This window comes from Chiloscyllium plagiosum, unplaced genomic scaffold, assembly GCF_037043375.1.
Source record: "Chiloscyllium plagiosum isolate Xiang-an unplaced genomic scaffold, Cpla_swu_hap1 HiC_scaffold_2, whole genome shotgun sequence".
Classification (NCBI taxonomy): Eukaryota; Metazoa; Chordata; class Chondrichthyes; order Orectolobiformes; family Hemiscylliidae; genus Chiloscyllium; species Chiloscyllium plagiosum.
The window spans coordinates 101279683-101292388 of record NW_028270140.1 but is presented as its reverse complement, the minus strand read 5'-3'; the positions used below and the strand labels follow the sequence as shown (position 1 = coordinate 101292388).

At 38.5% G+C, this 12706-nt stretch overlaps 1 protein-coding gene across 2 annotated transcripts in view; it reads right to left on the bottom strand.

Moving 5' to 3' along the window:
• The window catches only part of ell2 (elongation factor for RNA polymerase II 2), a 112290-nt gene that overhangs the window by 83427 nt on the left and 16157 nt on the right, over nt 1-12706 (bottom strand). For both annotated transcript variants that reach the window (XM_043709652.2, XM_087999052.1), the window contains exon 2: nt 2095-2142. In XM_043709652.2, the coding sequence (XP_043565587.1) occupies nt 2095-2142 (48 nt within the window). The remainder of the gene's footprint in view (nt 1-2094; nt 2143-12706) is intronic.

Here is a 12706-nt window from a genome sequence, read left to right as displayed (position 1 = left end):
ATTTGGACTGTGGGAGAAAACCCACGCAGACACGGGGAGAATGTGCAAACTCCACACAGTCAGTCGCTGGAGGTGGAAATTGAACCCGGGTCTCAGGCGCTGAGAGGCTAACCACTGTGCCACCCATTCTGCCCTTCGCCTTCATGCTGGATTTCCCTACTGATCAATAATCTCTCTCAGCCTTAAATATACACAAGGTCTCCACCCCACAGTTCTGTGGGGCAAGGAGTTCCAAAGACATTCAACCCTCAGCATGAATTCCTCCTCATTTCAGTCTTAAAATTTGCAACTCTTAATTCTGAGACTAAGTCCACTGGTCCCAGATTCTTCCATGAGGGGCAATATCCTCTAAGCATTTATACTGTCAAGCCCCTTAAGAATCCTATATGTTTCAAGGAAATCATCTCTCATTCTGAATTCCAAAGAGTAAAAGCTCCAACCTGTTTAATCTTCAAATTATCTGTGTTTAACCAGAGTAGCACTAGAGGGAACAGATAGCTTCCCAAGTTTATTTAATCTCTATGTTCCCAAAACAGTAAAAGCATTTTGATCTGCTCATGGAGAGAAATTAACATGGTATGAAGAAGTCATACTAGGAACAAGGAGAGAACAGAGGAAAAGGCATCATTCAAAACACATCCAAGTTGGAAATTTAAATTCATGAGCTGTAACAACTGATGATTAACTTGGAAATAGTAATGTGCTAGTACATCCTAATAGTTTAATGAATAGTAAGTGTCCATAAGAGATATTATTTACTGATTAAATACTTGACTCCCATAATCAAGTTGTATCACAATGGAAAATAGTTGCGGACTTACTAGCAAAAAAGATATTACTTAGTCTACAATGACTAAAAGATTTTTAACCAATGACCCCTACTTGACATGGAGGTGGTATGTAATTGCCAGGTGAAGATAGCATGAAGCTTAAGTATGATGGTCTCCTCGGCTGTATCTTGCTAAAAGTATGAAGGCATAAATAATAGACACTGGGTTAATACTCCAGCCTTCATGAATGCAACCTATTAAACAGGAAGTAAAGTAGTGACAAGATAAAAATAACCAGGACAACTTTTTATTTTAAAGCACACCATCTAGTAAACAGTGAGTTCAGTGCATTAAATCTAAATTAGACTTATACTGGAACTAAACTACCGTAAGCACAAAAACAAAATGCTGGCAAAACTGGCAGCATTTATGGGAAGAAAGCAGAGTTGATATTGAGTCCAATGCCTCTTGATTAGAACTGATGGAGATAATTAATGCTGCCAGACCTGCTGATTTTTGCAAGCAATTTGTGTTTTTGTTTCAGATTTCCAACATCCTCAGTTCTTTGTTTTATTTTAAACTATTTTAGATACAAGTATAGGATAATCCCCAAAATTCCTGAAAATTGAACTGATTATTCACTGCTTCAAATAGGAAATAAGGGTAGAATTTAAAAAAAAAACTAGTCAGCAAAGCAAAATCAAGTGAAACAAAGGATTACATTGAATTGTTCACCTGTGGTTCTTCACCTTCGTTCTGGTCGAATGTCAATTTACATTCTCACAATGAGTCATCAGGGAACTTACCTGGATGAGTGTTTTTACATGTCTGGCCCTGACTTTGTAGTCCATGCAGAGCTGGTAGTGGCAGAGTCAGAGAATTTGTAATAACTACGTTTTTACCTTCTTCAGTTGCAGATCAATCTTTTCTTTCTACAGCTAAAAGTCACAGCTTTTACAGGGTTTTCCTAAAACTTACTGGACCATAATTAGACAATAGCAAAGCTGGCTCTTCCAGCACCACTGATCCAGAATCTGGTTTCCAGCATCTGCAGTCATTGTTTTTACCCAATAGCAAAGCTGCCCTACTCTATTATCAAAAGGAAACTACAGGCTAAAAATAGTTTGCCTGCAATATCTGAAGGCACTGTCACTCAAATGAATTTATTAAAACAGTGTATGAACAAAGAGAAAGAAAACAAGTATCAGCGAATACGATAAACTACCAGAAATGCCCAAATAGTCATACAAATCATCTCAAAAGATTACTTAGCATTTTAAAAATTAGAATTTAATTGTTTAATATAAAATTAGATCTTCCTTACCCCCTGAAGTCCTTGGAACTGGATTGTTGGTTGAGGGATAGATGAATTCTGAAAAGAAAATGATAAAACTTGGAACTATTTATAAGGTATAAATAAAGTGTGTGTTACAAGATACTAATGACTGGTCTTATTTATCACCTTTAATCTCATAACATAATCAGACACATTTTGACATCAAATCAGAAAGAACATTAGGAAGGGCAACAAATAACTTAGTTAACAAGGTAGCTTTATGGAATGTCTTTAAAGGGAGGAGAAATCAGTGAAGGGTTTTTTTTTAATTCACTCTTGGGATGTGGGTGTTGCTGACTGGGGTTATTGACCATCTCTAGTTGCCCTCAAGGTAAAGGGCTGTCATTTTGGACCACTGTAGTCCATTTGTGGTAGAAAGATGCCCAGCACTGTTAGGGAGAGAGTACCAAAATTTTGTCCCAATGCCATGGAAGGAACAGCAATATATTTCCAAGTCAGGATTTAGTGTGGCTTGAAAGGGAGCTTTATGGTGTTCCATTCTTCCATGCCCTTGGCCGTCTACATGGAAGTTGTCATAGCTTCCCTTGGGGAATTCCCACTGTGCATCTTGTATTTGGTACATATTGCTGCTACTGAACATATGGAAGGAATGGATGTTTGTGGATGCAAGCTAATCAAGCAGGTTGCTTTGTTCTGGATGATAACAAGCTGGAGCATTGATTGAGCTGCACTTCAGGCAAATGGGTAGTATTCCATCACAATCCTGACTAATGCCTTGCAGATGGTGGACAGGCTTTGGGTAAGTCAGGAAGTGCCTCCAAATCATTATTTACTCCAGGATTCCTAGCCTCTGAATTGCTCTTGTTGTCACTGCATTTATACATCTAGTCCAGTTCAGTTGTGGTCAGGTCATTGAATATAAATGCAGGATCGTTAGATTTTCTCTTGTAGGAAATGGTCATTGCCTGGAATTTGTATGGCACAAGTGCAGAGATCTGACAGGGCTGTAGGAGGATATAGGAAAAGGGGAGGTCATTGAGATTCAAGACCATTGACAATGAGATACTGAGGAAAGATTTCATTTTGCTGGAGTTGTTTGCTTTGAATCAGAAGCAAAGGTAAAAGGTAGGAATCAGCTGATTCATACAGAGCGCATGTGCTGAATGTTGTATGTTTAGTTTAAACATTCTTTACACAATCAAACACATGCATTTGTTTTATCAGTAAGTGACTGAAATCCTCAGGTTTAATACTGCACAAAATTAACTTGTCACCTTAAACCAGCCCATGAACACTGTTTCCATTTACTTAAATGTGTTGTAAAATTCAGTTTTGGCTCTGACAAGTAAAGATTGACCTGCAGATACACGAGTTTAAAGAGAGCATAGGCAAACATGATTAAAGTTGATTCAAGTACTTTAAAAATTACATACAAAAAAGCACATTAGCCTCCAAAAGGTTACACTGATCTCTGTTTTTAACACTTTGCATACATCATATATTAACTTACCATGTTTGCCCAAGTCGTGAGAAGGGTTACTTCTGTCTTAAGTTGATTTTTTTTTTTAATCCAGTTACTCATTCCCAAAATTATAATGTTAGTTAGAAAATAATCCTTTTGAAGCTGCTCACCAGCACTGGGCTTTAAAGATTTCCTATACATATATGCATGTGTATAAGACATAAAAATCACACGTACCCCTAATCCAAACTTAAGTCCTATTTTGATTTGACGTTTTGTTCATTTTACCAAGGGCTGTTGGGTAAGTGATGTACCATATCAGCTCAACAGGTTCAGAATCTCCAATAGTACAAAATAAAGTCTGTTTTGTTCCTTCTTCATAAAGATATCATTAATGAAAACAATGCCAACAAGATCAAAACTTTTGTGAATTCAAATCAGTCAAATACACATTCCTCATCTAAAATTATTCTGCAATATTTTATCGAGCACAACCAAACATTACAATTTGTTTTATCACTTCTGGGATGAAAGACAAAACCAGGATGATTGTGGCATAGTACTTGCACCTTGTGGCTAAGGATTTTAATCAGCAGTCTTTGTTCTCCAGCATCTACCATTTCTTTTGCATCTTTCTACACACAAATGATCCAATTTTGTTTTCACTTCCACCCCTTGAACTATGCCCCGAATTTAATTACCAAACAACTTGTTTCACCATTCTCCTCATTCAGCAAATAATCATCTTTGCATGAAGCCAAGGGGACAAAAAAAAATGGCAAAAAAATTCAAATACCCAAACATTTCAAAACAGAGGTAAGAAACAAGATATGTCCAAAATGGAATAAGGTACATGTTATAACTACTAACTACTTATAACAGTAATGCCACCAGACATTCATTAGAAGTGGTTGTCGATTATACAATGCTCAGGACCAAGCTACAACTCCTCAGATATTGAGGCCAAGCGTGCCCACATGCGGCAAGACCAGGGCAACATCCCATACTGGACTTGTAAACTCAATTAATATCTGTGCCACAACTTCTGGATGTATGGAATGACCTGCCACAGGAAGTGGTGGAGGCTGGTTCAGTGACAATATTTAAAAAGGTATCTGGATGGGTACATGAATAGGAAGGGTTTAGAGGGATATGGGCCAAGTCCTGTCAAATGTAACTTAGGTTAGGTTAGAATAACTGGTCAGCATGGATGAGTTGGACCAAAGGGTCTGTTTCCGTGCTCTGCATCTCAATGACGATGACAGAATCTAAATCTCCTCTTGACATTCAATGAATAGATGAAGTCTCACACTAAACATCCTGGGGATTATCATTGACCACAGACTGAACTGAAACAACAGTACGGTGGTCACAAGATAGGCCAGAGGCTGGGAATTCTGTCATGGAGTACTCATCTCTCGACTCCCTAAAACATATCAATTATCTAGAAATCAGGGGTTTGGTGGAATATTCTCCATTTGCCTGGATCGGTGCAGTTCCAAGAATTGTAAAAATATAGCATTCTGATTGATGGGCACTCCTGCCACCATCTTTAACATTCACTCCCTCCATCACCAACGCACAGTGGTTGCCACACGCACCGCAGCAACTATTAAGGTTCCTCCAATAGCACCTTCTAAACTTGTGAACTCTCATCTGGCCAAATACATCATAAGCAATCACCCATCTAAATCACACTATCACCCGACTTGAAACTATATTATTCCCTCAGGGTTGGTGGTCAAAACGCTGGAACTCCATCTTTATAGCATCCAAGTGCTCCTGCACTAAAAAGATTGCTGAACAGAGACACTTTGGAGTACAGGCTCATAGTTCCTTGAAAGTGGAGTAGAAGATAGACAGGCTAGTGAAGGTGGCATTTGGTACACTTACCTTTATTGGTCAGTGAATTGAGTGTAGGAGTTGGGAGATCATGTCGCAGCTGAACAGGACATTGGTCAGGCAACTTTTGGAATATTGCATTCAATTCTGTTCTCCCTGCTATTGGAAGCATGTTGTGAAACTTGAAAGGGTTCAGAAAAAGATTTACAAGGATGCTGCCAAGGTTGGAGGTTTGAGTGATGGGGGAGGCTGGGGATCAGAGGCTGAGGGGTGACCATAGAGGTTTATAAAATCATTAAGGGATGGATAAGATGAATAGCTAAGATCTTTTCCCCAGGGTAGGGGAGTCCAAAACCAGACAGCATAAGTTTATGGTGAGAGGGGAAAGACTTAAAAAGGGACCTACGGGGCAACTCTTTCATACCGAGGTGGTATGTGCATGGAATGAGCTGCCAAAGGGAAGTGGTGGAAGCTGGTACAATTGCAGCATTTAAAAGTTATCTGGATGGGTATACGAATAGGAAGGGTTGAGAGGAATATGGGTTAAATTAAATGGGACTAGATTAATTTAGGATATCTGGTAAGCATAGACAAACTGGACCGAAAGATCTATTTACATGCTATACAACTCTTAGACTCTAATAATCCAGGAAATTCAAGGTCATTATAGGGAGGTGATGGCCTAGTGGCAATATAATTGGATAAGATTAGATTAGATTACTTGGTGTGGAAACAGACCCTTTGGCCCAACAAATCCACACAGACCCGAAGAGCGGCCCACCCAGACCCATTCCCCTAACACTACGGGCAATTTAGCATGGTCAATTCACCTAACCTGCACACTTTTGGATTGTGGGAGGAAACCCACACAGACACAGGGAGAATGTGCAGACTCCACACAAATAGTTGCCTGAGGCAGGAATTGAACCTGGGTCTCTGGCACTGCGAAGCAGCAAAGCTAACTGCTGTACCACCCGTAAGTAATACAGAACCCTAACAAACATTCTAGAGACATAGGTCAAATTCAACACAGTCGCAATTGGTGTCATAAAGAGACTGCCAAATGGTGACCAACCACTGTCAATTGTTATAAAAAACCATTTGGTAGACTAATGTCCTTTAGGAAAGGAACTTTTCCATCCTTGTCTGGTCTGGCCCACAGACTCTTAGCAATGCGGTTGCTTCTTAAACAACCTCTGAACATTTAAGGATGGACAATAAAAAATTGTGGTAAGTAACAAACGTTAACCTTGTATTGAGATTCACTTTTCAATAAGCTTAAAAATACATTAGCGCATTGCATGAGGCAGTCTTATGTGATTCCATGCAACTTAAGATCTGTCACAAACTCAGTGGTCAGTCTTACTCCTGCCACTCTACAAAATTCTCAAATCTGATGCACTACTCGACACAAACTATTGATATTTCAAGTTAAAAACAATTTTGTAAAACGGAAGGTATGATAGTTGAAGTCTCTGGATAATGGTAGACTTAAATGTTTAATGAAGCACTTTGTCTACAGCATGTCTACTTTGACATGCTGCTTCATACACATCTCATTTGATTAGAAATATTCTAACCCTAAGCAGATTCACATGAAATAAATCCAGTTTATTAGCGAGAATTAATATTTCAAATACTATGCAAAGTGATACAAGTTGGTGACCATAAAACTGTCTGCAATAAGAATCAGTGAAATCAAACTATTTTAATTCTTTCATATTAAAAATTCAAACACATGAATGACATTTCAACAGCAACTTCAAGAAAATAAAGCTCAGCATATGCTGGCATCAAAAATTGGGCCAACTGCCATTTAGAAATTAAGATAGCTGAGCAGAACAGTGTGTTCTTACAAAATTAGACAATTGGTGAAGTCAAGCAAATAATTTCTATTGGTGACCTTTACATAATAGACTATGAAGAACCAACTGTTAACAGCTACAAACATCACAATTCAGTTTTATAACTGGCTAGTTGGTAATAGAAATAATTTTCTGAGCTGATTGGTACTGCAAACTAATCAAGCACAATCACGAAGGGTCTATTTGTATTTTGAGGAAAAATAGTTGCAACAGTCACAGCATCCAACCCTTTTACATGTGAACTTGTTTAAAAGTGTTTATGTGCCACGTTAAACTAAATCACACTGTTTCACAATTTCAAAACTCTAGACTCTCAATTTTGAATTGATGCGATTCCCAACTAATGTTGCTAAAACAAAGTGGTAATCTTGAAATTGAGTTTACAAATGGACAGATCAAACTTTATTTCAGATATTTTAAAATTGTGTATTTTGACTCTAATTACCTCCCTTTGCAAACTTTGTATCCTCTTCAAATCTTGTTCTCTCCTACCTCCTTTGGCACTGCCAGTAAATTTGGGTAGTGAATAATTGGTTCTTTCATCCAAAACATGAATAGAGATTGCAAATACCACAGGTCCAGCCACTAATCAGTGTGATACTCCACAAGATACAGGTTGCCACACTGACAAGTGAGCCATTTAGTCTGGCTCTCTGCTTTCTTTTAGTCAGGCCTACATAGCAATCACTACAGTACCGCAAGGTCTTAGTTTAATTAAAGAATCCCTACAGTACAGAAAGAGGCTATTCAGCTTATCAAGTCTGCACCAACCTCAGAGGAGCATCCCACCCAGTCCCCCACCCTATCTCCCAATCTTATCATTTGCAATGGCCAATCCACCTAACCTGCATATCTTTGACTGTGGGATGAAACCAGAGCACCTGGTGGAAACTCACACAGACATGGAGAGAATATGAAAATTCCATACAGATACAGTCACTCAAAGCTGGAATTGAACCTGGGTTTCTGGCACAATGAGGGAGCAGTGTGAACTGAGAATTAGGAAACTTATCTGGCACCTTACCAAATGTTTTTGGAAATCAAAATACACTACAAACTGACCCCACTTTATCCGTGCTGCTTCCATATCTTCAAAGAACACAAACTTGTCCAACATAATTTCCTGGTCACAAAATCATGCTGTTTTGTGATTTTCTAAATCTTGTTCCTGCCTCATTATCAAATGAATTTTTATTTAAGTGATGGGTTGAAAGATTTATGCTTTGTCATATTTATACAGAAGTGTTATATGTTTTCCAATCTGCTGAGACTTTTGCAAAATCCAGAGAATTTTGGAAGATCACAACCAAAGCATCAACCATGTCTGTAGGTATTACTTTTAAGATTTTAAGATGCAGGTCATCCAATTGAGAGAACTGGTCAGCCTTTAGTTCCTTTCATAGTTACTGGCAGAGGAAATAAAATGACAATTATTTTGAGCTCCTTTCTCACTTTTGCCTTGAAGTTCTACTATCCTTGGAATGCTTTTTAAATGCCTTTCACAGCAAACACATACAAAATACTCATTCAAAGCCTCTACTGTTTCAGACTCATTTCCCTAGCCTTGGAGGACAAGAGCCCAATACTCTCAATTGCTACTCATTTTATTTTCATATATTTGCAGAAACTTTTACTGTTTTTCTATTTCTTACTGATTTTTTTCCCTCATACTCCAGTTTCCCCACTATTATATTTCTTAAACTAAACTATTACAATTGTTAAACAGTAAAAATACCACAAAACTGAGAATGGCATCAAACTATACTATACAGATAAAAGCACATTAAATCACATTTGTAGGAACAGCATGGAAACAATTTAATGGAGAAACATCATACTGCCAACTTTGCCATAAACTGGCATGCCTCAAAAGATTAGCTGAAGTACTTGCATCAGTCTTCAGCCAGGAGTGGTGAATGGATGATCCATGTTAGCTTCCTCCTGAGGTCCATAACATCTCAGTTGAGGCTCACAACAAGGATCCATTTTAGTGATGAAGGATTCTTGAAAGGTTAACAAGAATGGTTATCAAAAAAGTTAAGGATAAGATCAGAATGAAAGGAAAAAAAAGGAGACACTGTGGCAAAGATTAGTAAACCAGAGGATTGGGAAAGTTTTCAAAATCAAAAGACAAACAAAAGGGAGAAAATAAACTTGCAAGTAATATCAATGTGGACAGCGAGAGTTTAATTTTATATAAAAGAGAAGCCAAAGTGAATATAGGCCCATTAGAGAATGAGGGTGAAGTAACGTAATGGGAAACCAGGAAATAGCAGAGAAGTTGAATGGTACTTTGCATCAGACTTTGCAGAAGTGACTAATAGCATTTCAAAGTTACTAAAGCAGGGGCAAAAGGAGGTAAGGAATTAAATACAAAAATAATCACTGAAGAAAACTTGTCAGGGAAATAATGGAACTAAAGACTAAAACAAAAGTGTCCTGAAGCCAGGGATGCATCCTAGGATATTAAAAGAAACAGCTGCAGAGGTAATGCATGCAGCAGTACTAATCTTCAAAGAATCATTAGATTTTTGAAAAGACCCGGGGGTTGGAAAACTGTCAATGTAGCACCTAACTATAGGCCAGTTTGCTTAATGTCTGTCTTTGAAAAAATGTTCCCGAGTCTATTACAAAGGATGTAAAAGCAGAGCATTTAGAAATACATAATAAGAAGTATCTACACCCAGAGAGTCTGTAGAATTTTCTGAAAATGGGAACAACTGGATGATTAGCCACGATCATACTAAATGATGGAGCAGGCTTGAGGGCTGAATGGCCTTCGCCCACCATGATCCCATGTTCCCATGGATCAGGATAGCTTCATGAAGGTGATATCATCTTGACTAATTTGCTACAATTCTGATGATAACAAGCACAATAGTTAAGGCAAAGAAATGGATGTAATATTTGGATTTTCAGAAGGCATTTAATAATGCAGTAAACAGACTAAAGGTAAGAATCAACTAGGTAAAAATAAGGACTGCAGATGCTGGAAACCAGAGTCTAGATTAGAGTGGTGCTGGAAAAGCACAGCAAGTCAGGCAGCATCCGAGGAGCAGGAAAATCGATGTTTCGGACAAAAGCCCTTCATCGGGAATAGAGGCAGGGTGCCTGCAGAGTGGAGAGATAAATGAGAAGGGGGTGGGGGTGGGGAGAAAGTAGCATAGAGTACAATAGGTGAATGGGGGTGGGGATGGATGTGATCGGTCAGAGAGGAGGGTGGAGGGCACATTTGTTTCTTGAGTCTCTTTGTGATACTTGGGAATTAAGCAAAGTATTAAAAGTGGTTCTATGTATATAACACGTATATTCTGGCAATGATTACATCACCATTTCTGCATAAAGCTCTGAAAGTCATGACAAGGATGCTAATGTAATATATTAATTCCCAAGTTTCACAAAGAGACTTGAGAAACAAATGTGCTTAATCCAATGTACATTGCTAATTTATTTAGCAACAGCAAAAATGGTATTCAATTTGAAAGATTCCTTGACAAATGTTAATCCAATGTGTCATATTAATATACAACAAGTCTGGATTTTCACGTGTTAAATAGGATACATTTTCTATCATCCCATCAGTTGAGAGTTAAAATATTGGAAGGCAGAAAGTAATAAGTAAACTGTAAAAGACAAAACCTTAGACTTAGCTGAGAAAAGCCTAGATTCAATGACCACTTTAAGCTACGGCATCTGCAACATGCAAATGAAAAAAAAACCAAAGATTTATATCAGCCATTGGATAGAGGGTCACTCCAAAAGACACTTATGAGACAGTTCTTTCTCTGCATCCGCTTGATGATCTTTTGCAAGTATCATATGAACTTGATATTGGTCTTTAGTGTTCAAAAAAGGATTCAATGATTCTTTAGCAACATGAAAATCTGATTGAAGGCATTACTACTACAGAGGACAATTCACTCCTCAGCAAGGCATTTGCCAGAGTTATTCTAGTAAGACTTATTGGCTAGCCAATAAAATATACCTGAAGGCACAACTTGGCTTCAGAGTAGGTAAAGCTGATTATCTCCCTTTGTCAGCTCTAAGGCAATTCCAGAGTGCAAATGTTACCTTTGAGGTCTTTTGTAAATTTCTCAAAACCTCCTACACCCCAGGGAAAAAAAGTCCCAGCTTATTTTTATAACTCAAATCCTCCAGTCCTACTAATATCTTTGTAAATCTTTTCTGTACCACTTCCAATTTAATAGCATCCTTTCTATAGCAGGGCAACCAGAACTGTATGCCGTACTCCAAAAGTGGCCTCACTAATGCTGCACAGCTGCAACATGTTCCAAACCTCTTTACTCAATGCTCTGACCAATGAAGGCAAATGTGCCAAACACCATCTTCACCACTCTATGTACCTGTGACACAGCTTTTAAGGAACAATGTACCTCAACCCTGAGATCTCTGTTCAATAGATGGGCGACACGGTGGCTCAGTGCTTAGCACTGCTGCCTCACAGTGCCAGGGTCCTGGGTTCGATTCCCGCCTGTCTGTGTGGAGTTTGCACAATCTCCCAGTGTCTGCGTGGGCTTCCTCCGGGTGCTCCGGTTTCCTCCCACAATCCAAAGATGTGCAGGTCAGGTGAATTGGCCATGCTAAAATTGCCCACAGTGTTAGGTGCGTTAGTCAGGGGTAAATATCGGATAGGGGAATGGGTTTGGGTGGGTTTCTCTTCGGAGGGGCGGTGTGGACTTGTTGGGCCAAAGGGCCTGTTTCCACACTGTAGAAAATCTAAATCTAATCACATTCCTTAGGACCCTACCATTAACTGTTCAAGTCCTGTCCTGGTTTGTTTTACCAAAATGCAACACCTCGCATTTATGCAAATTAAATGCCAACTGCCACTCCTCAGCCCAATTAGGTAAATGTGCTACTGTTATTTCAACTTCAAAGGAGACCTTTAAACTAAGGTAACTCTTTGCTAACACAGTGTCCTTCAAAAGAAAAGAGATTTCAAAGCTTCTAAAACAGAAGATAGCAGAGAAAATTCACTTTGCTGTGAGGAATGGTATGTCACCAGTATATTTTTTCTACATACACAAGCACAAAAAAGGCAGCAGGCAGGGACAAAGGGGGAAAAACAAAGGTAACAAGGTCAAATGAACAGCTCTTTCCTTAAATGTGTGGAGCATTCAGAACAAAACTATTAATAGCACAAAATGATTAATGATTATGATTTTCCAGCCGTTATGGTTACAAGGAGATCAAAGCTGGGAATTGAACATTAATGGATTTTTGAAAGCACAGGATGACTTTGTTTCTCCAAAATGAAATTATTAATATTTTATCAAACATATTAATATTGCATAAAATTTGAGAATCCATATGGATGGAGGTAAAAAATAAGGGGCAGAAAACACAGGTGAGAGTAATCTATAACCCTCCTTAGCCATGTTCTGTAGGAGAGAGAATAAACCAAAAGATAATGAGGCCACTTAAAAAAAAGGCAGTACATTAAACATGG